Here is a 24,667-nt window from a genome sequence, read left to right on the forward strand (position 1 = left end):
TCTCTCTCTCTCTCTCTCTCTCTCCTCTGCCTATGCCTCTCTATCAAGGTAAAAATCTCATCATCAAAGGAACACTGGGCAGGGACTCAGGAAAAATCAGAGACATGATCAAGTCAGAAATGCAACGTAATGAAGTTGCCCGAGCACAGACTTCAAAAGGTCAGTCGGCTCTGGAGCCTCAAGCGATGACCTCACAATCAAACTATTCCTTCAGTGTTCCTGTCTGATCCAAATTGTGCACACATGTGCACCAGAAAGGTGTTCTGGTGGGAGAAAAGCCCACCCACCTCCAGGTGCTGCCTGCAACAATTGCATTTCAGACCTCTCCTCCCACTTGGATTTGATTTTCCAGAGAGGAAGAGCCAGGTCCCTGTGAGAAGTGCTCTTTCCAGCATCCTTCCCTCCTGGTTCTCCTGGTTCTCCTGGAGCCCCGATCCGGTGAAGGGAGATAGATGGTGTGGTTTTTGATGGCAATTATCCTGAAGGTCTTTGCTCCTCAAATGTAGACAAACTTCTAGAAGGTTTTTTTCCCCGAGGCTCTGACTGCAGGAAGAGAAACCCGGGGCGAGATGGAGCTGTTCTAAGCATGTGCATGACTTAGAAAGCACCTGTGTCTTTCTCCAGGTCCAGAGCACTGGAGCTTGCAGAAAGCAAGAAGCCCCAGGTCGGGTGCTCAAAACCACATAGAAGGCCACAACCCAACTTGGCTTGTCAACCTCTTTTATTTTATAAGCTTGTACTGCTCTTGTTCACAAAGTAGCTGTGGCTCCTTTCATGCTGCCAAGGCAGAACAGAGGCGTGATGGAGATCCAAAGGTCTGCAGAAACGGGAGTGGTGGCTCTTGGGCCCTTCACTATCTTGCTGAGCTTGGGTTTGTAGCATAAACCTGTAAGTCTCTTGCATCCCAGACTAGCTGACTTTGGATCCACTTAGATGGCAGAGACAGTGCAGGGTGTTAGTTGTAGGAGAAGTACACTCCTGTTGATGCAGTAATTCCTGGAATGGAGTGTACGCAGGGGGCTGATAGTGTTAATGTTGTCATCCTCTCCATGATGGTCTCTTCACCTAGAAACTCATAGGCTCAAGCAACTCTTGAAGAGAAGACGATAGCGCTGGCAAATCATCACTGACCTTTAAAGTAGGTCTTCCTCTTGTTTAAGATAGCCTAGACCTGACTTTACAAAAAAAGGAGACTGAGGCCCAATGAAGAGAAAGTTCTCCTCCCAGACTACACAATGAGCACATAGCCATATTGGCATGAACTCACCTTTCAAGGCCAGTGTACTTGAATTATAATAGGCTGCTTTCTGAATGCCAGCAGTCCAGTGGCCTTGGCACCCGTGGGGGAGCAGCAAGGGAGCATGTGACTCAGCAGTTTCTCCCTCTAAAGAGCATGTTCCTTGTTGGTTCTTAAGTGCAGCTGATTGTGGGTGATTATTCACATAAATTACACCTGTCGCTCCCCTGCACAATGCCAGGCCTGGGTAATGTGATCTCCTTGAAAGAGGAACCTGTTTTGTTTTTCAAAGGGTGATTATAAATTAGATATGAATGCAGGCTTAGGAGCCTAGCAGACATTCTACTGAGGAATCTTTTATCTTCCGTATATTTGCTGAGCAACCTTTGCAGAAGTTAGTTAGGCCACTCCTGGAATTGGAACACAACCTTGAGGCTTAAGAGTTTCTAAGATATTTGAGACAGGGCTGCGCAGAGAAAATATAGTAAGCCCAATTCTCTTTCCTTGAGGACTTTCCATAAGCCCCAACTGACTTACTGTTTAAGGAGTCAAAACATGAATTATGCTACAAAGGAAAGCTAGCAGCTCACTGGAGGTCCACTCATATCTCATAGCAAAATGCAAGGATATCTGGGGTCCAGAACACAGGCGAGATAGAGTTTCCTCCTGTTTTCAAGAATGAAATGTTTGTGGCTGATGTGATCTGGCAGAGACAGAAAGGGGGTGGGGGGGAAGCCAGAGAATCCAAATGCATAATTGAAGGGTAGACAGTGTTGATTGTAAAGGAGATAGGATCCTGCTGGCTCAGGCCCAGGAACTCCCACCTTCTGGTCGACCTCATCATGCAGACACCAGGCTTATAGACTTCAAAGATCAGCTCTGGCTTCTGCTCCATTGGTATGACTCCCTTACTGCAAGTGCAGCCTTGGATGTAGCCTTTCCAAGATTCACTTCTCTCATCTCTTAACCAAAAGCAGCAGTTCTCAGCAGGCTTTGTCTCATCCCCACTCCAACCACCAGGGACATGTAATAAGATCTGGAGACATTTTTGGTAATTACAGCAGGGTGATATCTATGTGGTTAGAGGCTGGGGGCATTGTTAAATACCCTGCCATTCACAGAATGGTCCCTTACTATACAAAGAGTTATAAAGCAGAAACAGTGAGTTGACTCAGCAGATAAGGTGGTTTACTACTGCTAAGGCAGGGTACCAAAGTTCAATCCCTGGGACCCCATGGAAGGAGAACTCTCATCTTTCCTCCATGTCAGAAGTACTGAGCCTGAGAACCCTAACCGGCTGCAAGGAGCCATACATATACTATATAGTACCAAGTCTGCACATGTTGATACACTCAACAAACATCTGTGAGGCAAATAATGAAAGAATGATGGCTAGGAGAATAACTGAATTTTACTCACCTTCCTATAAGAAGTGTTTTTGTTTCTTTTCTCGAATGAACTATGGGTGCCCAGTGCCTAGCACTGGGCTCAACACACAGTAGGACTCAGAAAATGGTAGCTCAGAGCTGTGCCAGGAAATTCACCTGACTTTGCTTCATGCTCGTTTTAAATAAGAATTCACTTGTTTTCATCCTTTGCCAAGATAATAGGCAGTCTGTGCAGGCAAAAAGCCCAGTGGGGCTTTTACAAATATTGGTTTACAAAGAATCTGTTTCATCTTGTGTTTTTCAAATAGGTAAGCCAAGGGCCACTTGCTTGTGCCTTCATTTCCTTTCCTCTGGCAGACTTCTCCTAGGCAGGGTTTTGTTTCTCTAAAATTATTGTTTCATTGCTTTGTTGTTCTGAAGAAACCTGTTGGTTAATATTAATGCATTTTTATCTTGGGCCACTTCCTTCCGGTTCCTTCTTCTTTTTTTTTTTTTTTTACCCAATCTGCCATAATTTTGTGCAGCATCCTTTCTAATATCCCAACTGCTGACAGGACCCTTTCATGTACATATTGCCCTCAAGCCTCAGGAAGTCTGTGGGCGGGTGAGCTATCATCTCCATTTGACAGATAAGGAAACTGAGGCTCAGCAAAATAACTTCCAAGGAGTGAGTCAGACGCTTCCAGCTGTGCCTTATGTGTCTCCTAGATTTTGGAAAGTTTAGGGATGGAGGTCAAAGAAACGCTTTCCAAAACCCACTAGGAAGTGATGCTCTCTAGATTTTTCTCCAGTGCCTGAAAATCATTTGCAATTGAATCTGTTCTGGAGGCACTTAGGGAAGGGATTATATTCTATAGTGAAGTCAGGGGGAGATCCCTGGCTGGACTCTTATTCTTTTTCTAATTATTGCATCCCTCCATGGTTTCAGCATCCAATTCCCTCATCAGAATTGGAGGTGACACAGTATCATCACAATGACCAATAAAGATCAAGGAAACAGACCGGGTTGTTGAGCAGGGTTTCTATGAGAATTTATCTGCCTCTCCTTCCCTTTTCTTCCCCAACTCTGAAGTCTAGCATTGGCAAATTGGCACTTTTATTCTGAGATAGTGGCACATGAATTCATGATAGAAACAAACATATTGTATTTTTTAAGGCTCTCTTACTCTCAAACTATCCATGAAAGTCATTAACATGTTCAGCTACTGACTTCAAGTCCTCTATGTGTTAACTAGATTTTTCTATGTTTGTCTCACACATAAAGCTCTTAAAGCCCAGAAAAGCCCAGATTCTGGTTCAAGGTTATATAGCTAACCATCAGCAAGGCCCAGACAAAGTTCACCCTTCATAGTGTTAAACCACTCAAAGACATTTAGTATTCACGCAATAAGCCAGAACTGTCCTGCCTGGCAACACCATATCTAGGACAAAACCATGGTGACCAAAATCTCTTCTTTCTGGGAGGTATAGTGACATGTGTGCTCTTGCTAGCCCCAAGTATTTCAGCTGTGTCAGCTAGTGTCCCTGGGAAGAGGATGACCTTACTGCTTCCAGCTGGGAACAGCTGATCAGCACCAAGGGAGGCCAGGGAGGCTCCAACTGCACCCCACAGCAGCACAAGTACTTCAATTGTGTGCCCAGCTTCCCTGAAGACCGTGTCCTGGGCTGTCCCCTCAAGCTTCATGAATTGCTGCTTGCCAGAATCCACAGTCTTGGGATACTGTCCTGTTGGCTTATCTTCAGGGGTTTCCTAGGGACAAGGGTATTTCATGGTTTAGAGACCACACGAGCTGATATCTTAAGACAAACCTGTTGGAGCTTTCATATTGCAAACACAACAGCTGCCTGTAACAAATATTGACTTTGGGTACAAATTCTCTCACAGATGGCTACTCTTGAGAGAGCTCTGGCCCAGGCCTCTGAGCACTTGCTGTGTCACTGGGTAACTGGAGTGTGAAACAAGGGGAGATGCCTCTTGACTCCCAGATGACCCTTACCCACAGGGGCTCCAGCAATACCACTATCTAAGCACCTTGAAGTTTCAGTCTTGTTTCGAGGCAGAGTAACAAGATCCAATGGACTTCCATGGAGGTTCCCTAGAGCTGCCATAGCAGGCCACATGGCTTCACATGCTCATCCTACTTCACTTTCCTATTGCTGAGATAAATACCATGACCAAAAGCAACTTGGGAAGGAAAGGGTTATGTGGCTTACAAGTTCAATGAATCCAAGGCAGGAACTGAGTAGGGGTACTGCTTACTACCTTGATCTCCTGATTTGTTCAGCTGCCATTCTTATATAGTCCTGTCCCACCTGTCCAGGCATGGCACAGCTCATGCTGGGCTAGGCCTTTCTACAAATTACCAATCAAGAGAATGCCCCTCAGACATGCTCACTGGCCAATCTGATTCCCTCTTCCCAGGCATATCTAGGTTTGTGTCAGTTAACCAATTCTAACCAGCACACAAAAATGCCAAAATATATTTTCTCATGCATCTGTGGGGACCAGAGTCCAATATGGAGGTGCAAGCATGGCCATGCTCTCTTTGAAGGCTACAGAGGAAGACACTTCCTGGCACTCTTTAATGTTCCCTACCTTGCAGGTGTCTCATTACAGTTGGCTCACGGCTTGGTGTGGCAGGAATCCTATGTCTCTGTTCATATTCCCTCTCCCTTCTTATCTGCCCAGTTGTTTAAGATTTGTTCTAATTGAGCATGACTATATGGGATGACCTCTGTCTATGTATCTCTGTTTCTAAATAATGTCACATGCATAGATTCATGGTCAGCAAAGATCAATGCTTATTGAATTAGATAATCAACTGGATGAAGGAACCAGTGAATTAGAAAGTCAGCAGAAAACAAGAAGCAGTTGATTGTCTACCACCACCACTCATTGGAGAGCGTGCTTGGACACTAAAATATACTGGAAAGACTTGAAGTGTGTTGTTTGTCCCTTCAAGAGAAGCTATCTAGCTGCCTAGCTCATTGATTCAATCTCCATGTGGCCTGGATAGACCTTCCTCAACTATACATTTTTTCTACTTTTCAGTGGTATCCCTCCTCCCTAAAGGAAGCATCCCACCTCCATAATAGAGCCAAAAGACCTTATGGGGACTTGCTTTGGTTGCCTATTCTCCTTATCTATCACATCAGTGAGAAGACCCCCAGCCCAGCTGTGTCTGGTCCTACCTTTACTGTGTTGCTTCTGACCTTTCTTTCCTTTCCTCAGGGCTCCAGTTCATTAATTCTTTCATTTCAGCTTAGGTGTTCAGGCAAAGTCTTTTCCAACTCTCTGGCTATCGTACCCCATTTCTGTGGTACCCATCTCTGTGCCCACCCACCCAGTTAGCTCATATTTCATGCAATATGGCAGTTTCTTGTATATTCTTCTTTGTCCCCAATTTCTGCAAACCTCAAATATTAGGGGCCATGTATTACTGACTCCCTAGCCCTGCTTCATGGCTGGAAAATAAATACCTGCTGTATTGAGTAATCACTTGTATTTAAATGGAAAGGGAAGGAGGCAGGGCATTTTCAAAAGTAGAAAGCAAAAACAACAACAGTGTCCCAACTGTCTTCCTAATCTTGTGGAAACGGAGCATATTTTTTGCCTCTCTGCTAAGTTTCCTTACCACCCAGCTCAACCAGTGACATAGTCCTAGAAAGCACTGTTCATTGATGGTCCATGCAATAGGGCTTAGCTGCAATTGAGGGGAGAGGGTAGTCAGTGATGCAGTTGCTAGGGAAGTCTTATTTCCCATCAGGCATGTCTAATACAGGCCACTCTGAAGACTTTAAGGCATAGCTCATAGCCTCCTTCTGGGTTTTCAGCTCCATTTCTTTCTTAAAGTCTGAGAAAGTGGGCCATCTCACCCAAGACCTTGTGCTTTGGTGCATGTATGGTGCAATTCTTTTGTGTGCTGGGATACCTTATCCACTAAATAATTAAAAGCTATAATCCTCCCCTCTCTCTTTTCATTGTGTTTAGCCAAAACAAGCTGTGAAATAATGTAAAATATATCATTTTGTTGACACCTTTCCCAAGTGAGTCAGTGAGCTTGTTCCAGTTTACAGCTAAAACCGGATGCCAGCCTTCCAAAAACTTAGGACAACTGCTCCTTCTTGTGGCTTAAATGTCTATGTATAATTAACTTAAGATTTCTTCCTGGGGCATCCTTTTTGTGCCTGGCACAGAGATATCCTTGAAAGTTTGCCTAACAGCTGGAGCCATGACCTCACCACCCCCCACTGAAACTTTGTGAAGCCAAGTGGCCCCTGCCAACAGAAAGAACCCAAATGAAAGCAGAAGGCTGCCAGCAGAACTGTCTGCTGGAGTGCCCCAGGTGGGAGGCACATCATTTACTGTTGGAAGGAATTTCTTGGAAGGAATTTCATGCTTCCTCTGCCCCTGTCCTTCCTGGCCCATCTATCCTGTACACACTTTCATGAAGGTGTCAAGTTTCATGATATCCATGTATATCTATCCAGCCCATAGATATCCTAAGTATGAATACCCCAGGCTGATGCTTTCTATATTCTGATCAAGTTGTTCCACATCCTTAGCGCAGAGGCAAAGTTATAAGGATTGCTGCTAATTGGGCAAATATGCTCAGCAGGCAACTATATATAAGCAGATATATTAGTTACTTGTTTCATTGCTGTGACAAAATGCCTGACTATAAGCACATAAAGGGAAGAAAGGTTATATTGGCTTACAGTTTGAAGAATACAAGTCCAAAATGATGGGTAAGGCAGGAGTGGGAGGCAGCTGGCCACACTGCATTACAGTCAGGAAGCAGTGAGCATTTTTATGCAATACTTGATTCCAGCCCACAGAACAGACTCACCACATTAAGACTACATCTTCCCATTGCAGTTAATCCCTCACAGGTGTGCTCAGAGGCTTGGCTTCATGGCAACTCTAGAGTCTGTCAGATGGACAATATTAGCAATGTTAGAAGGATCCATTTGTTTATCTTCTCACCCAAACAAGAAAAGGGAAGAGATAATAAGAGGTGTGCAGACACAATTGGACCCTCTGTCACACTGTCACTTTTAAGGAACAGAGCAACAGAGCAAACTCTCCAGGTCAGAATATTGAAAGCCATGATACTCAGCCTTAGACTACCTGGGATATGGTAAGCAGTCATCAAACAGTTGTTATTGCCAATAGACTCAACTCTCTTCTTAGTCCGTTTTTTGTAAGTACATTAGAAGCACTGTAGTGAGTGACACACCCCCAGCCTGTCTCCAGGAAGGCTGTCTCTGGCAGGCAGGCATCAGTCAAACGATAACATAGGCATGGTGTCTTTCCCCCCTGTAAACCAGGAGTTGCTGGGCAGACATTGGCAAGGGAGGGCTAGTAAAGGGTTTGGCAGAGACCAGAGACCAGTGAAGGGAGGGCTTTGAAGAAATGGTACTGAAGATAACCTCTATGGATACGAAGAGAATGGCCAGGTGAAGGGCCAGGGCCACAGTGTGCTCAAGACCCGAGGAACTGTGTGCAAAGGCCCAGTGGGCCCCCTGTTCATTGACTGGTGCCCAAGCAGAGGGTTAATGCATTTGTTGGGGGTGGAAATGTTACCCTACTCTTGGGGCTGGCTTTGAAGGAAGGGGCTGCTGGAGGACTTCAGCATCCAGCTACGCTGGATGGCAAGGGCTGTAAGGTTACTCTTAGGAATTGCTGGTATCAGGCAACCACTCTGCCAGTCTTCATCCCCTTAGTCTCTGGATGATTTCCATCCTAGAGGCTGAGCCTGTCTTAGAAGAATAATGTCAAGCCCCTGCCCCCCAGGGTATTAGAATTTAATAAGGAACCTTCTAGCTAGTTCTCGCATTATGAATGTACAACTTCCTCCTCTTTGCTCTTCGGAGTAACCAACAACAAAAGCTGTGTAGAAATTCCCTCTCAGAGAACCTCCAAATCTAAGTGTCGAACATTTGTGATAACAGGAAGCCCCATAATGTTGAGAGAAAAGGCGCATCCAAGAGGCCTGTTGTTAATGTGCCCTCATTATATTTGGAGCCTTGAAGTCCCGGGACAATTCTAGAGTTCACTTAGCTTCCTGACCTGGAGAAGAGATGGGAGATGGAAGGCTACAGCCCTGGGTTCCTGTGTTTCTTGTGCAGACCTCCAAGGTCAGACTTTGTCACGGGACTTAAATGTAAATTCAAACCAGAGAGCATGCCTGCTTTTCAGCACTATGAGAGTGTGATTGGCCTTAGAGTCCTTCAAAATAGCCTCCACTTTCATCATACTCCTCAATTTTCTGTGTGTGATGGGACATTATTTTCCTTCTTCGTGGCCCACTGAGCAGTGGGCCCCTGTATGAAGAAAGTCTGTTCATGTAAGGATTTTCAGAGATGTCTGGAGCTGCCAGTTTCTTTGTGCATTTCATACAATGTTGTTGCCAGTGGAAATCACATAGTGGGTATGCCAGAAACACTACTGCACAGCTCCTAGACTTGAGGATATTGTTTCTTGCTCCTACCCATGCCTGTAGCACAAGATCTGGGACACTGCAGGTACCTGTCTCCAAAGCATTATTCTATAGCGTCTCAGCCAGTTCTGCCTATGAATGTAAAGACATTGTGATGATACATTGTGTGGGAACCGGATGGCAGCTGTAATGCCAGTGGCCTCAACTCGGTTCCGTTTCTACTGTAGTAAAACTCCTTTTGGACAAAGTAGCTATGCGTTAAACAGGCATGTAATGGATGGGAAATCCCATGAATACCAGTGGGTTTCTTGTTGTTTTCCCTAAGCATTTCTAGGTTGTTTATGAAGGGATAAGGGGAGGAAGACAGGATTCTGCCTAAGGGGTGGAAGAAAGGGAGTAATCTTGCAGCAGACATCCTGGCCATAGCTGAGGAAGGTTCTAGAGTGGAACAAGTCAGCTATGGAGCTACACTTTATCTTTAAAGGCAGACTCTCCCTAAATGATCTTTTTAGCATCCTACCCCTTCAAAGATAACTTGGACCCCAAAGGTCCTGTGCAGCCAGAAGACATGTGGATATCTCATCAATTGTGTGGAAGCAATAGATTGGAATGCTCCAGATAGTTCATTCAATCCTGGGATGATAAATGATCAATTGTTGCATTCCTCCTAAATGAAATTAAGATGTTAAGATATATTGCTCGGGGCTTCTGCATGGGATTTCAAGAGTTGACTTTTCAACAGAAAATGTATTGCTTCGAACTCTCTGGGAAAGGGAGACACAGGATCTATGCTAAGATAAAACATTTGACAGTTTGGAAGAACACTTTAGACATGTTCATTTTTTTTTTCATAGCTAAAAGTGATTAATTGTCCAGGATACCATGGAGTCAGGAGAGCATAATGCAGAATCCTGTGGGGAAAGGCAGAGACCTATGCCTTGATCCCCTACAGCAGAAGCTTTTAAAGGATGCTCTAGGTGACCTATGACACTAAGACTACCTCCTGATTGAAATCTGTATGAAAGCAACGTCCAGGCAAAAACCCTGGAAACAGAGAAATTCATAGTACTTGCCTGTCAACACCATACAGAAGCAGGACTCATGTGCATCCAGTACACACATGGAAGGACAAACTCTTCTCACCTTCCTTGGAGAGCAGCTCAGAGGATGGAGGTGCTACCTTATGCGTGTGTGTGTGTGTGTGTGTGTGTGTGTGTGTGTGTGTGTGTGTGTGTGTGTGTGTGCCATGGCTGGGAACAAAGCTCACAGCACCATCCTACCCACCATCTGTTAGCATTGCTTTTTCTGCATTGGGAGTGGGTAGGAGACAAATAATAGGTTAATGATACTGATCTCTTCAGAGTGTAAGGGCTGTTAAAAAATCATTCTCAATTTTGATACTTAGCATGACTTTAACTAGATGCTCACATGTTCCCTATGATGATTTGCTTGAAGTAGTAGCTGGCAATGTCAGATTGCATGACGTTGGAGCTGTTTTAGCATGGTTCCATATGTAAATGGATGGAGAAATGGGAGGACTCCCATATGAGTAAGGGAGGACTCCCACAGGGAAAAAGGAGGGAAGAGAAGGGGAGAGAAGGAAAGGGAGGGAAAAAGTCATGGGTTAAGTTTTGTGCTTTTCATAAACATAGCTAGTAAACAATATAAATCCAGATTGAGTTTGCTTTTGTAGCTCATTACTGAATACATTTCACTTTCAACTCTACACACCAGACAGAGATAGCATTTGTCCTGTCCCTTTAATTGTTGAAGGTGAAGATTATCAGCCCTTAGAGAATACCTTTAAAGCTGGAACCCCTGACTGGTTACTGGCCTGTATTTATTTCTCTTTTCCTTTTCCTCCCCCAGGCAAGGCTACTTCCTTTTGTTGGAGGAAACTCTTGGTGGTTGGTTAGAAAACACAAAGCAATTTGCAGTAAATTGAAATCAAAGTCCAATTAATCCAATGGGAAACTTCTATCTGCCAAAAGCGAATCGTTTTAAAGATGAATGTCACACCAGTGACAATGATGGCTGTGTTCACAGTGGTGGGGTTGCCTGCCTTCAGCGGGCCATCACTGGCCGCATGCACGAGCATTTAGAAATTAAACAAAACCAGATTGAACTTGCTGCGTTAGCTGTTGCCACATTGGAACGCTAATGGGCTTACTGACCACAGCCTACCCAGACCAGAGTATGTCAACAGCCAAAGAACCAACCTCAGGGCTGTTTGTGCTCTGCCTGAGTTGTCAGAGCTTCATGCTTTGCAGCTAACTTGTCCTGCAGTTTTGGCCTCTCCTCTGCCCCATTTTAAAGATGGTAGCAGCCCTCCCAGGCTCAGACTGTACAGCCACTGGGTCCTGGTGAGATGTATGCATGCAGCTTCAGTTCTTGGCATCTCTTGCTCTAGCTAGTCACTTCTAATGTACATTCTGGAAATGACCCGACTCCAAGCAAACGCAAAGAACCTCTTGATTCCCTGCTCATCTGGAAAAGTGGAGTTCTCCCCCTACCCTTTCCTCCATGGAGGAAACCTGCTACACAGTGTTTGCCCCTTCAAGGGTTTCCTTTGCATTGAAGCAAAGCCTTTCACTCTGTCTTAGAAGCAAGCTCAGACTTCATCTCAGGACAGCTCAATCAAGTAAGTACAGGATTGCAGGATGTTGGTGATGAAGAGGTTAAATTGCTCAAAAGGTTGGATCTGTGGTTTCCTGCCCACACTTGTTCTGGCCTAAGGCAGTGCTTGGTAGTTTGGGGAGGGGGGATAAGGAGGTCTTGTCTGGACCCAGGTGGCCGACAGGCAAACCATGTTATTAAGAAGCAGGGATAGCAAAACCTTGATCTTCAAACGAGACCCCTAATTAGTCACTGGCCCAAGAGTAAATGGCATTCCACCTCAGCAAGGTGGGAAGGGTGCTTTCAAATCCCAGAAACTAATTGCCATGAGTAGTCTGTGAGGATCCTGCTGGAAACACTTGTCATTGGAACCACTTCTGGTCGGTAAACCTAAACTATCAAACTGTTCTTTCATATTTTAAATTCTCCAAAGTGCTTCAAAAGTCCTACTTCCTTGCTGAACATGACGACCATCTTTTTGTTTAGTTTAGGGAAAGGTATCCCTCGTGTACCCATGACAAGCTCATCCTAACTTAGAATCCTTGTAAGGGGGTTAAAAACATGTCTTCCTTTATTCTCATCTGGCTTTGCAAAACTCTGTCTCAAGAAGAAGCCTGTACTGGAGAGAGTGGAGATTTATCGTGGAGTCTTTGTGGAGAATTTATAGTAAGTCTTTCATTTCAGAGCCTGCTAAATATACAGACCTTTCAGAGACTCTAAGAGGAGCCCTAATGTTGTCTCTGTATGGCCGTATATTTTTGTCAAGTTTGAAGCCTTCTACTATTTGTGTGTGTGTATTGTATGTGTGTATGTGTGTGTGTGTGTGTGTGTGTGTGTGTGTGTGTGTGTGTGTGTGTGTATGTGTGTTCTTTAAAAGGGACTTCTCAAATGGCATGAACTTTGAAACACACAAAATGAAAGTGGGTTTTGGGGTATTCTTGTATTTTGTTTGGTCCATTTTGAATCTCATGTCCTTACCTCTTTTGCAGATACATACCCTCTGCTCAGTCTTGTCTCTTGGTCCTTCTTGACACTTGTAAATGGAAAGACAGACTCATCCAGGCCACACACAGAATTCTAGGTTTCCTCTCACTTCACATGTGAACTGGGAAAACACTTTAAGAACTTGGGACTAGGAGATCCTGGTTCTAGTCTCCTTGAAGGCAACCCAGGTTACACCAAGCTCAGAGGGCCAAAAAAGCCAAAGTAGAGAGGCCTGCGAGCTCTATGTATGTAGGTGTATGCCAGTGTCTTATAAGATCTGGGATCCTGGTGCTGGGCCACTCTCCAATTCTGGTTTTATTCAGAAACAAGAGTAGTTGAGTCAGAGTTTCTTAAGATTACCAGTCTAACTTTTTAATTCAACTTTAAGACCCACAAGTAAGCTTCAGTGGGTCCTGAAAAGACAGTTCATGTTAATATCCTCAGCAAGCTATGTCCCAGGGCCACAGGTCATACGAGGACCCATAGCCATTAGCTCAAGTTCGGACTGTTCTTGGCCAACCAAGAACTATTGCTTAGCAGTAATGCCTTGGTTGTGAATAAGCCGGGTGGGGCAGGAAGATGGTAGTTCTGTACACAGGCTTAGGATATTTGCACATAGGATTCCATACTCGGTGATGAAAGCTTATGATTTCCCCTCTATGGGTAACTTAATAGCTTCCTGCAACTAGGAGAGTGCGGAAATATGGCCCCACCCAAGCAGACTTCTCCAGGATTCCCAGGAACAGTTCGCTTCTCTCCAGAGCACAGGAGTTCTGTTTGCTGAATCAGCCCCTCATCTCCAATGTCATTGGCAGCACCCCTCAAAGACTCCCAAAGCATTGTTTTGACCTGTGTGTTTTCCCGATTGCATTGGCGATGTTAGAAAATCCATGCCAAACTCTGGGTTATTTAAACTAGTTCAGAAAAGAAAGGCTCCCATCAGTTTTGACAACAAACAAAACGAGGTTTTGTTCTATCTGTTATGTTTAAAAGATTCCAGTTTCAAACTGAACACAATGTGTGGTTATTCTGTAGGCGATTTATATAGCCACAGGGGCGCCACAGTTACACACTGCATACATCATTGTATTTTTGAAATGTACTTAATGAACTTTTTTTTTCCTTTTCTAGTAACTACTTCATTGCCTTAAATGAATGCATTCCAATAGAATTTGTAACAAATGACCACTTTGTGTTTGCGTTAATGCCAAACACGTTTAACAAATTTTTAACAAGGAACCCTGGCAAAATGCCAAACTCCTAGAGGGACACTGGAGGAATGCTATAAATTTAAACTAGATTTTACCTTTTCACTTGGCTCAGCAAGTGTCTTAGGTGCCTTGCTATCTCTGCACAGCAGCCTGTCTATTTCATGTCAGATCGCTGTATGTTTTCATTATGTTTGGTCCTTGGCTTTTACCTACTGCCAGGGATTTTTAAGCCCAGGCAGCTGGATGTCAAATAACATGAAGCAGCATAGAAATAAATTTTTTATTTCTGCAAAAATTTTCATATCTTCTGTGGTGGGTTGGTAAACGCATGTATGCATATATGTCTCTACCAAAACATTTCTAGGTTTAAAATCCACAGTCAGCCAATATCAAGGATTCTCATTTGGGGCTCACTTTGCTTTTCCTTGAGATGTTTTAGTAATATCTGCAGTCTTTTCATTGCCATGACTGGAGCGTGGATGTGCTATTGGCATCTGTGAGAGACCCCGGAGACTGCAAGCCAGGCATCCTCTATTGAGGTCAGTGCCCCATAGCAAAGAACTGGCCAGCTACAAATGTTCACAGTTTTGAGACTGAGGAAACCTGGGCTACAGTCTTTCAAATGTGGGCAGACTAAGACACTGTTTTTTTTTGTTTATTTGTTTGTTTGGTTGGTTTTTTTAAGGAAAAAAAATGACAACAGAGCTCATTACTATTCAACCAGTGTGTTAAAGATTAGATGGTGCACCTCCCGCTGGTACTGAAAGGGGAACTCTGGCAGTTCCCTTCTCTTCCCATCTCTGCTTTTTGTGAGGGAGGTAACTCAGTCCACAGTACTCTGACCCCAAAGGTAAACCATGGTGGCATCAGAACTTGCTGGTGGCCAGTGAAGTATTGCAATTAGCATGGCCATATCAGGTGCTGCCTCCTGAGAGAAGGCCACGGCTGGATCTCAGGATCTCAGGCCCAAGGCAAGGCTACTGCATGGCATGGTGTTGCCCACCTGATTTGAGGGGTAAGGCCTCATGTAGCAATGGCCAGGCATTTTCAACATGTGTAATAGAGAAGAGTTGGTTCCATTTAAATATTAAAATAAAGCTTTCTGAAGTCATATAGATGCATATATTCACAGATATAGATGTATTTAGAGGTTGTTTACAATGGAAAGATATTAGTTAAGTGCTTCCAGTGTTAGAGAGAGAGTACACAAGCTGGAACAATAAGAGACAAAGACTAAGGTTTTAGAAATTTTGGCCTAAGAAGAAAAAAAACATACTGAAGATTCAAGAAGATATAGGTTCAAAGAAGGTAATTTGACCCAAATACTCAGTTCCCCTAAGCTCAGTTTCCTTGCAAGGAGGGGGTGCTACTCAAACATGTCAATGTGTAGTACCCTCACACTTGCTTGAGATAATTAATTCAGAGATACCGGAACAGGCAGCCTGCTCAGAACATGAGCCATTAATACTTCTGACCACAATAATAATTACAAAAATAAATCCTAAGGAGACACAGCCTTGTATGCAGCCATGTCCAGGTATAGGTTGCATAGCAGTCTGAGTCCCTTCATTTAAAATATGGGTGGGTCACACTCAGCGGGAGGAGGGCAGAGATGAAATGCAGAATCCCTCTGCTGTTGCCTCCTGCAGCTCTGTCATCCTAACAGCTTCAGAATGGGGCTGGCAGGCTGGCCCTGCTCCCACCCTTACAGTCCTCTGGGCTCTGAAGTGTTACATTTTATTGCCCTGTGGAGCTGTAGGAGGCCACTCTCAAGGTAAAAATGTTGCTTTCCACTCATATTTTTGAGTTATGGCTTCAAGGTGGTTTGTTCCTATCAAGAAAATTAAATGATTTAACATAATTTGTTGCCACTTTGATCACAACAATAATAAATAAATCTTCATGAAGAAAATGAGAAACCCATTCCGTCTCATTTTAAAAGATGTTAAATCATAACACAGATGTAGTTATGAATATATATATGTATATATATGTATATATGCAGAAATGACTGTGTTGGGCTTTCCTGTGCACAGTCACTCAGAGGAGCTATTCTGTTGGATGCCCAAAGCCCTGGAGGAACCGTCTCCTCCACCATGGTTAATTAGTCTATCAGAGGCTGGCCTTTTATGTGGGCACCATGTGTAACATGTTAGGGCATCCGTGGCTGTTGTGAATGGGTGTCTGTTTTTGTACCTGGGGCACACCGCACACATTTGGGACGCACATGGAATGGAGTGGACATTAACCCAGATGTCAAAAATAGCCTGTGTTTTACTACTGTTATTAAACAGTTTCCCCTTTAACCCCTCTGTGTTTACCAAAGACCCCTTTCTCCCAGCCTGTTTCTGCAAATCACTACTGAGAGGGCAGGAGAAGAAAGCCATAACCAGGCAGGTGTCTTTATTCCAAAGAAAAACAGTCTGAAGGCACGTTTATAGCTGGCTGTCCTGGGGGTATCTATCCTGGGCCAGAATCTCCCTCCCTGCTGTGCCCTACTGTCCCCTGTCTCTCCTGCACCCTACCTAGAATCGAGCCAAAGGCTGCTGTGCCACCAAACAGGGATTTTTCTTCCCAAGAAGGAACTAGCTTTAAATTCTAATAGGATACCACTTCCACATTCTTTGATTAAAAATGCCCTGCAAAATGCAAAATGCAAAAAAAAAAAAAAAATTCTAATAGAGAAAAAAAATTAAATATCTTCTATGATAAGCATCAATAATATTGATGCTTAATAATAATTCTGCTGAGTATACACTTGCAAATGTTTGTATTTACTTCTGCTTGGGTGTAAAAATGAGGTCAAATTATATAAATAAGATGTCAATTTGCCTTTTATTTTTCTCTTCCACCAGAAATTTTGGCCATCTTCCCCCATCCAAAATCAGAGAGATCTGCTTCCTGGTTGTCCATAATCAATGAATAGCATGTATACTTCCTGACCATAGATGCTTTTTCCCTCAGGGCACAAAGATTGAAAACCTCCCTCAAGTATCCGTTTGTATGTCTGCATATGTCTGTCTCCCCATGCCAGTCCAGGTTCAGTGAGCACATAGGCTTTTTCTGTGTTCTTTATTATCACTGGTGTCAGCAGTGCCAGGCACATTGCCTGCACACCTCTGCAGGAGGTCCAGAGAGAACATGTGGACAGGATCACCCCAAGGCATGCTTGAGGGGAAGGTTTGTGTTGTAGATATGAGGTCACAGGACAGACAGGGGTATGTTGAAGAGTCTGAAAGAAAGAGTGAGAAAGAGAAAGAAGTAGGCTAAATATGGCCAGCATAATGGATTGGGCCATAGCGGGTGGGTGGATGCTGGGATGGGGCAAGTAAGGAGAGAGGGAGGGAGTAGAGGAGAGAGAGAGAGACAGATATATATATATATATATATATATATATATATATATATATATATAGAGAGAGAGAGAGAGAGAGAGAGAGAGAGAGAGAGAGAGAGAGAGCAAAAAACAGTATGTGGCCAAAAGAGCAGGGTTCTATAGGAGTGAGAAGCTTGGGGAGGGAAGCTCTGAGCTGGAAAACTCTGGGTAGGGGGCGTGGTGAGGAGCCAGGATGCCAGCATGGACTGACTCTGTAACAGGTATTTGTGATGTTCAGAGAGCCTGGATATCAGCATAAGCTTTGGAATGCTAATGAGCTTCCCGGACAGCAGCCCAGAAGGTCTCTTCTGCTTTCTGTATAGCTGTTTCATGTGTTTCCTACAACCTAAGTCAAAGCAGCCTTTAGGGGATCCTTGGAAGGGGAAGGCTCCTGAAACGCGGGCTCCAGGCTCCTTCAGCTTGCCAGCAGACTTCCCTTGCTCATGGGCCTAGGACAGAGGTTCTTACTGCTTGCTGGCCGTCAGCTGTGCTATGGAGAGGCTCATTGCCTAAGGCATCAGTTCTCAACCTGGGGGGGTCATGACCCCTTTTAGGGGTTGAGAGACTTTCACAGGAGTCACGAAATCAGAGATTCTGCTTATCAGATATTTACATTACAATTCATAACAGGAGCAAAATTACAGTTATGAAGTAGCAACGAAATAATTTTGCAGCTGGAGGTCACCATAACATGAGTAAAGCAAGCGTTGTGTCATCAGGCAGGTTGAGAACCACTCTTAAAGAAAGCTGTCATTCCAGAAGCTATGGCTCTCTTCTCTCAGCACAGTGAGGCCCCATGGCTTTCACACGTGAATTTCTCTTTTGTAAGGATGACAGGAGAAAGAAATCTGCTAATGAAGGGCCCCTGTCCTAAAGCTACTTCTGTTTGGGCAAACTTCCTGAATATTAGTTTAAAACAAACTGTTTAGTAGCCCTAACTGAGCTAATGTAATCATGGTCTACTGTAGTTCACTCCAAAACCCAGGGCTTAGGATGGGAAGGCTTGATTTGGGGGAGGCTAGGTAGGGAGGAAATTTTAGGTCTCTCTTTAATCTTTAGTATCTGTGGAATAAAAAGGGAAATTACCCTGTTCCAGGCAATGCACAAGGCTCAGGGGATGTGGAGTGAGCAAGAGCAGCCTGCCCTTGCCCTCATCAAACTTATCATCTGGGCTATAGGTGTTCCACGGAAATAAAATGGCAAGCCACATCTGTAATTCTGAGTTTCCTATTAGTCACGTGTTTAAAGTGATAAGAAACAGGTAGAGTTCAGGGCAGTAGGTTTTATTGGAATCAGAACATCCAAAGTATTTTGACATGAAGTCAGTATCTAAAATTATTCCTGAGATAGTAGTGTACATTCTTTTTTCCATATTAAATCTTCAGAATCTGGTACGCATTTCACACTTTAAACATGTCTCAATTTGAATTAGACATGTTTCGAGCATTCAATGGCCACATGAGGCCAGCCGCTACTACTATATTGGGCAGGGCAAGTCTAGACAATTCACAATAAGGGGACCATATAGGAGACTTCCTGGCTTGCACACCATCTAAGCTGAGAATGAAGAGTAAAGAGGGATCAATCTCCTGGAGAAATGATCTAAGTGTATGTGGACCATCTGGAGAAGAGCCATGTAGTAACGCCAAAGGATCAGCGTGGAGAGACTGAAAGACAGAACATCAGGGCAGATGGAACCTAGAGGAGACCTTGCCAGCCTGGCCAAGAGTCCACAGGTCCACCATCTTGCCAAGTGCAGCAGGATTGTAAAGAACTATGGACAAGGTCGGCACGACAGAAATAGCTGTGCATCGGAGTGGCAATCACCACGGCAGGAGAGCTGCCAGCTACCCCTGAGACTTGGAAGACATTACTGGAGAGGTTAGGGCCAGCTACTTGGAGCGTCCATGTGAGGGAGGGTCAGCCAAGTTGGGGCTAGTCTTACAGTGGGGATTGGTCCTGGTCACCATTGTTGGAAGGCTGGATCCCATTTTTGAATGTTTTAAAAGTACAGTCTCACTTGTGCCTCAAGGAGTGGTGGTCTCTATTTGTAACTGCTGGCAATGTCCTGTTGAGTTGGGTTTGGTTTGGTTTGGTTTATTTCCTATAGACTCATCCAAACCTCTTGGTGAATGGGTTATTTTGTTGAAGGATGGCAACATTTTTTAAAAAAATAATAATCATTTTATTTGCAAGCTAGCCTTACATGGTAGACTGTTAAAGACAGTTATCTGACTGTATCCCTGGTACTGATTATTTCTGTTGTCTTTCCAATGAAAAAAATCAAGAAACATTGCAGGGCCTCAAAGATGTAATCGGAGATGTAGTTGTCATAAGGGCTCTGAGGTGGTCCTCACTAAATGTGTTAACAAGTATGTAATTTGTTCTTTCTGTTGTTTACATCTTTTTGGCATTTTAAAATCAGTATTTAAACCACCAGGGATGGTTTAATTATTAATTATCATGATTAATAAATAATTGATATTTTAATTATCTGTAAACAATTATTACCTTTCCCCAAACAGAACACTGTGGTTTCAAGACCTGTGTTCTGCTCTGTGACCTGGTACCCAGCTGGAAACCCATCTCACAACTGAATAAACAATTGTTCTCTGCTACTTTATCTTGGAAAAGTATCAAGGACATTGGACATCAACCATAATTATTATTCACTTAGTTCCCCATCTGTAAAGAAAACAACCTGTGCATTTTAATACTACCTCAGGCTTTCCTTTCTCTTTTCATTATATGGTCTTTTAATATATTGGTCAGTCCTTTAAAGGGATGATTAAGGAATGCTTAGCACACGAAAGAATGAGAGCTATGCAGAGCTCACGAAACAGAAAGCGTGCTCAGACTTACAATTTTCATACAAAGTTTGCAGAATATTTTATAAGCCAGAGTAAGTAATATGATCTGCCCTAGAAACTCCCTAAATTTCTGGCTCTGCAAAAGTCATTTTTTTTGTGTGTGTGCCTTGATTCTTAACTAGAATTACACCAGATTCCTCAAAGTATGAATTAGCTGAGTTCATCCAAGCCATACGTTCCATTGACGCTGCTTAAGGATGCCCCAAAATGGATGCTTATCTGAGTAGGCAGAGAGATCCTTCACTTTCTCATCAGCAGGTGGGACTTGGGCAGACCTGAGCATCAACTTCCAAATTAGACATACAAGGGTAGATATAAAAAGTGATATGTAGTGCAAGCCATGGTGGGACATGCTCGCAGTCCCAGCACTTGGAAAACTAAGGCAGGGAGGATCAGGGATCATGAGTTCAAAGTCAGCCCAGGCCATAATGCAAGAACCTGTCTCAAAAAGTAAAAATGAAATAAAAAGTGTGTGTGTGTGTGTGTGTGTGTGTGTGTGTGTGTGTGTATGTGTGCCTGGTGCACACTTGCACTCTCCGTTCCCTGCCAGTCTCCAGATAGCCACACTATGTCTGTATACTGGAAACACCCAGCATTCCAAGAGCCTCTGAATGCTAATGACACAGTTGAACAAGAAGGTCACAGCTGCAGCTTCAGTAGCCATATGATATATGCCACCATATTTTGCTTATCCACTCGTTTGTTGACAGACACTTTGGGCTGTTGTGAATAATGATACTTGGAGTGCTTGTGCTCCAGAGTCTGTGTGAGCCCAGATTGTTGGGTTCCTTTCCTTGTATACATATGAATGGAACTGCCAGCTCCAACAGTCACAGCATGCTTTACAGTTCTTCGAAATTGTTGCTGTCACATGTTTATAAGTGACTGTTAAAGCTTTTGGCACATTGACTGCCTTTCGAATTCTAATCTCTCTGAGTGGAGTTTTAAAAAAAAAAAAGCAAAACCATAATCATTGTGGAAAACGTGACCCCAACCAGGGAGAGTGGCCGTGGTGGGGGTAGGGAGAGGGTAGGGGAGCCTCTGCCCAGGGATGGCAGATAGCCCCACCAGTGTTTTTCCCTGTTAAATCATGTGCTTTCTCGTTACAGCTGTCAGAAGGGTTGGCTAAAAGGATAGCTCAGCACTGCAGCAATACCCTGATAATCTATTACAGCCTGGCTCTCCTCACTGTCCACCAGCGGCCGCGGCAGCAGGTCCAGAAGGAAGGGGAGTTTTCGCTTTCACTTTCCTGCTCAATTCTGTTCTCAATTGTCCGGATTTGGGTGTAAGGGAAAGACAGAGTATGAAGAAGGAGAAAAAAAACGACAACCCCTTCTTTTCCTATCAAGGATCTGGACCTTTACGAAGTGAGCATCTCTACGGAAAACTGCATAGCAAGCGTTTTATTCCTGTTGCCTTGTCTCTTGGATACATGGGCACTGCACAGGATTCAGAGTGCAGATTCAGCTTCGGTTGGACAGCTAGCTCTGTCTTTCGTTGTCCTGCTGGTCAGTCTAAGTGGTCCTAACACATTAATTAGATTATCAGACAATCTAAGCTTGCTGTGAACGAGTGCTGCTGCTGGGTGTTTGTATACCACGGTGCATGGAGTGTTTGACAAAGAAACTAAAAGACCAAAACTCGAGAGCCTTTACCCTCCTCCGTTTCTTTAATCTGTCGGTTAAGGAACCACATTGAACGGTATTATCAGTAGTTACCTCTGGGCCAGGTTGGAAATGAAATCAATTTTTTTAAACCACTAATAACTTGCCAAGAAATCGCCTTATGAGAACATGGTGTGTGTCTCTGACAGTGCATGGCACATCTAAATTGGTCATTCGTAATTTTATTGTCCTGCTCATGTACCAGAGAATGACAAAAGCCTGAGGCACCTGCACATCCACTCCACATGCTCCTTGAACCCCTCGGCTGGGACATGACCTGGCCTCAGGCTCTTCTCCTTCTCATACATGCAGGTCTCCATGACGAAGCCGAGGTTCATTCATGTTTCAAGATCCAAATGCTGTGCAAGCAATGTGAGCCTGGGTCTTCTGTAAATGAAGGGTCATTTCTCATTTCTTTTTTTTTGTTTGTTTGTTTGTTTTGTTTTGTTTTAAGAAAATGTCTCCAACATGGATTCCAAAGCATTTTCAGCATCCAACATGAAAACATTGATGAATGAAGAGCAATCACAAAAGCTGTATGTCTGTAAATAGCATTATACAACCTGTGTGGATACAGAGTCCTTATCTTAAAGCACATGCCAGGGAAAGAGACCCACACTCCAAGGTCTTTTGCATACAGTGACATGGTACTAAGGAGAATTCAACTCCTGCTGCTTCCTCTGAAGATTAAAAAGTATTAGTCCTTACAACTTCATAAACACACACAACTGAGCCTGGTAAATGTGCAGCTCTTGTACTGACCCATTTCCTTGTCAATGGGAGAAACCTTCCCACCCACCTGCATTCCTAAAGGACAAACAATGAATTTAAGCATGAGTGGCCTTAATAAATACCATTGTCTTTCTTTGCTGCTGTGGAAAGGGTTCTAAGCAGAAGTTGCTGAAATCTTGCATTGACTCTAATCATTATTACTTTCCAAAATGTTGGTGCAATTAACTCTGGACCTCTCTCATGAGCCATAGAGATACTTAAAAGACAAACCCCTTCTTTACTGGGGAAAGGAAACTGTCCCTGGGCTGCACCCTTTATTCTTGGTGCACTGGGGCTGATGTATTCAAGCCGGTTTCTTGCTTTGGGCTTCATTCTTGTCAGTAAATAGTGACCTGTGTAAAGCTTACGTGTTACATAAATGATCCAAATACATTCATGTTTAAAAAAGTTTGTCCTTTAACTATCAAAAGGATTTAGGTCTTTGTTACAGAAGGGAGCAGAGTTTTTTGCAAGTTTATTTAGTACATTTTGGCAGAGGGTAGCAATGAAAACCCAAGCCACAGACAAGTCCCTAGGTATGGTTTGGATGTGGTCAGAGAAGCTCTCACAGCCTCTGACCACCAGGTCCTGGCCTGAACTCTGCAACTAAATACTTGAAATTGGAAGTAGAAGAACCAGGATGATCAGCAGGGTCCTTGAAGTAACAACAGAGGGATCAACTCTGTGTAGTTAGCTATCTCTGCATTCGTGCCAATTTTGACTCAACTAATGTTTGGGGATCATTTCTTTGCCCCACTTTTGTTGATTGAAAGTATTATCGATCTTACTTTCAGGCAAGCATATCACTCAGTCCCTGCAAAATCAAATTCTATCTAAGACAGCATCTTTTCCCATTTTGTGTACTATTCTCCGATATTTGGGAGTTACAACAAAAATATCCCTTTCCACACAATTGAAAATAGTGTCTGGGTTTACAACAAATACTGTGTTGCTCAGAAGGTGTTTCCTTTGTGAAAACTTTAGCAGGTTCCCTTCTAACCCTAGTGTAGCTGAAATTAAACAACAACAACAAAAAAAGTTTGGGCTAACATTTAGGAGAAGTCGGTCTAAGTCTTACCTTGTGCAAAAGCAGGCTTGTATTTATAACCTATTTGATTTCTATATACAGTCTCAATTTTGTATTTAATGATTTTTGTGTATTAAGTATGCACGTTCACAGCGTGTCAACTTTCATTTGGAAGTGGGTTTTATTTTTTAAACAGTGTTTATGATGAGCCCTCAAGCGTATTGACATAAGCTCTAGCTGCACTGTCTTTGTGTAGAGCGCTGTTTGAATGCTGCCAAGGGTCTGTGTATCTAATTCCCTGAGACCCTTGTTTGATAGTGCTTCTTGTAATATTTCTTCAAGTGAGTGGCATGTGGGTTGTGATATTGATCCATGTGATTATGGACATCGATATGAAAAAAATTAAAAAAATAAATAAATAAAATTAAGGAACCCTCGAAACTACCAACGGGCATGTATCAGCCAGTCATTGTAACCTCGTGTCTAGTAGAAATAACCATGTGCAAGGTATGTACAGCTCATAACTTTGTATTGTGTGTATGAGGAGTACTTTGTGCCGATTGTCTTATTTATATTCATCAAATAAACCTTGTTTCTTTCTGAAGTGAATTCATCTTATCTTTCACAAGAACACTGTATAACTGTTTCTAACTCTTGGTATGTGTGTGGGGGAGGGTGCAGGGGGCACTGGTTATCGTTTGAAGGACATACAGGCCAAAAGAAGAAAAAGAGAGGGGGGGAGGGAAGAAGGAAAGCCATTGTCTTCCTTAACTGGAAAGGCCAAGGTAGACTGCTGGTCATACAGGTTCAGTTCAGAAAGTTAGATCAAGGGCCATCTCCTCCTTCTCATTCCCTCTCCTGTTCCTATATTTTTACCTACACCCTCATTTTCCCTGTCTTTTTTTCCTCCTCCTCCTCTTCTTCCTCCTCCTCCTCCTCCTCTTCCTCTTCTTCTTCCTCCTCTTCCTCCTCCTCTTCCTCCTCCTCTTCCTTCTCCTCCTGCTCTTCTTCTTCTTCTTCTTCTTCTTCTTCTTCTTCTTCTTCTTCTTCTTCTTCTTCTTCTTCTTCTTCTTCTTCTTC

The 24,667-nt window shown here is 43.5% G+C and overlaps 1 protein-coding gene across 18 annotated transcripts in view; it reads left to right on the forward strand.

The window, feature by feature from the left end:
- Positions 1-24,192, forward strand: part of Erc2 (ELKS/RAB6-interacting/CAST family member 2) — an 865,869-nt gene extending 841,677 nt beyond the window's left edge. For 9 of the 18 annotated variants that reach the window (XM_031362063.1, XM_031362065.1, XM_031362066.1 and 6 more), the window contains one exon: positions 21,235-21,563. In XM_031362063.1, coding sequence (XP_031217923.1) covers positions 21,235-21,414 — 180 coding nt within the window. In that variant the 3' untranslated portion in view covers positions 21,415-21,563. Of the gene's footprint in view, positions 1-21,234 lie in introns of all 18 variants that reach the window. The other 9 variants (XR_004116280.1, XR_004116279.1, XR_004116282.1 and 6 more) reach the window with 4 other exon arrangements.
- Positions 24,193-24,667: the final 475 nt, after the last annotated feature.

The sequence above is a fragment of the Mastomys coucha genome, unplaced genomic scaffold (assembly GCF_008632895.1).
Source record: "Mastomys coucha isolate ucsf_1 unplaced genomic scaffold, UCSF_Mcou_1 pScaffold9, whole genome shotgun sequence".
Lineage (NCBI taxonomy): Eukaryota > Metazoa > Chordata > Mammalia > Rodentia > Muridae > Mastomys > Mastomys coucha.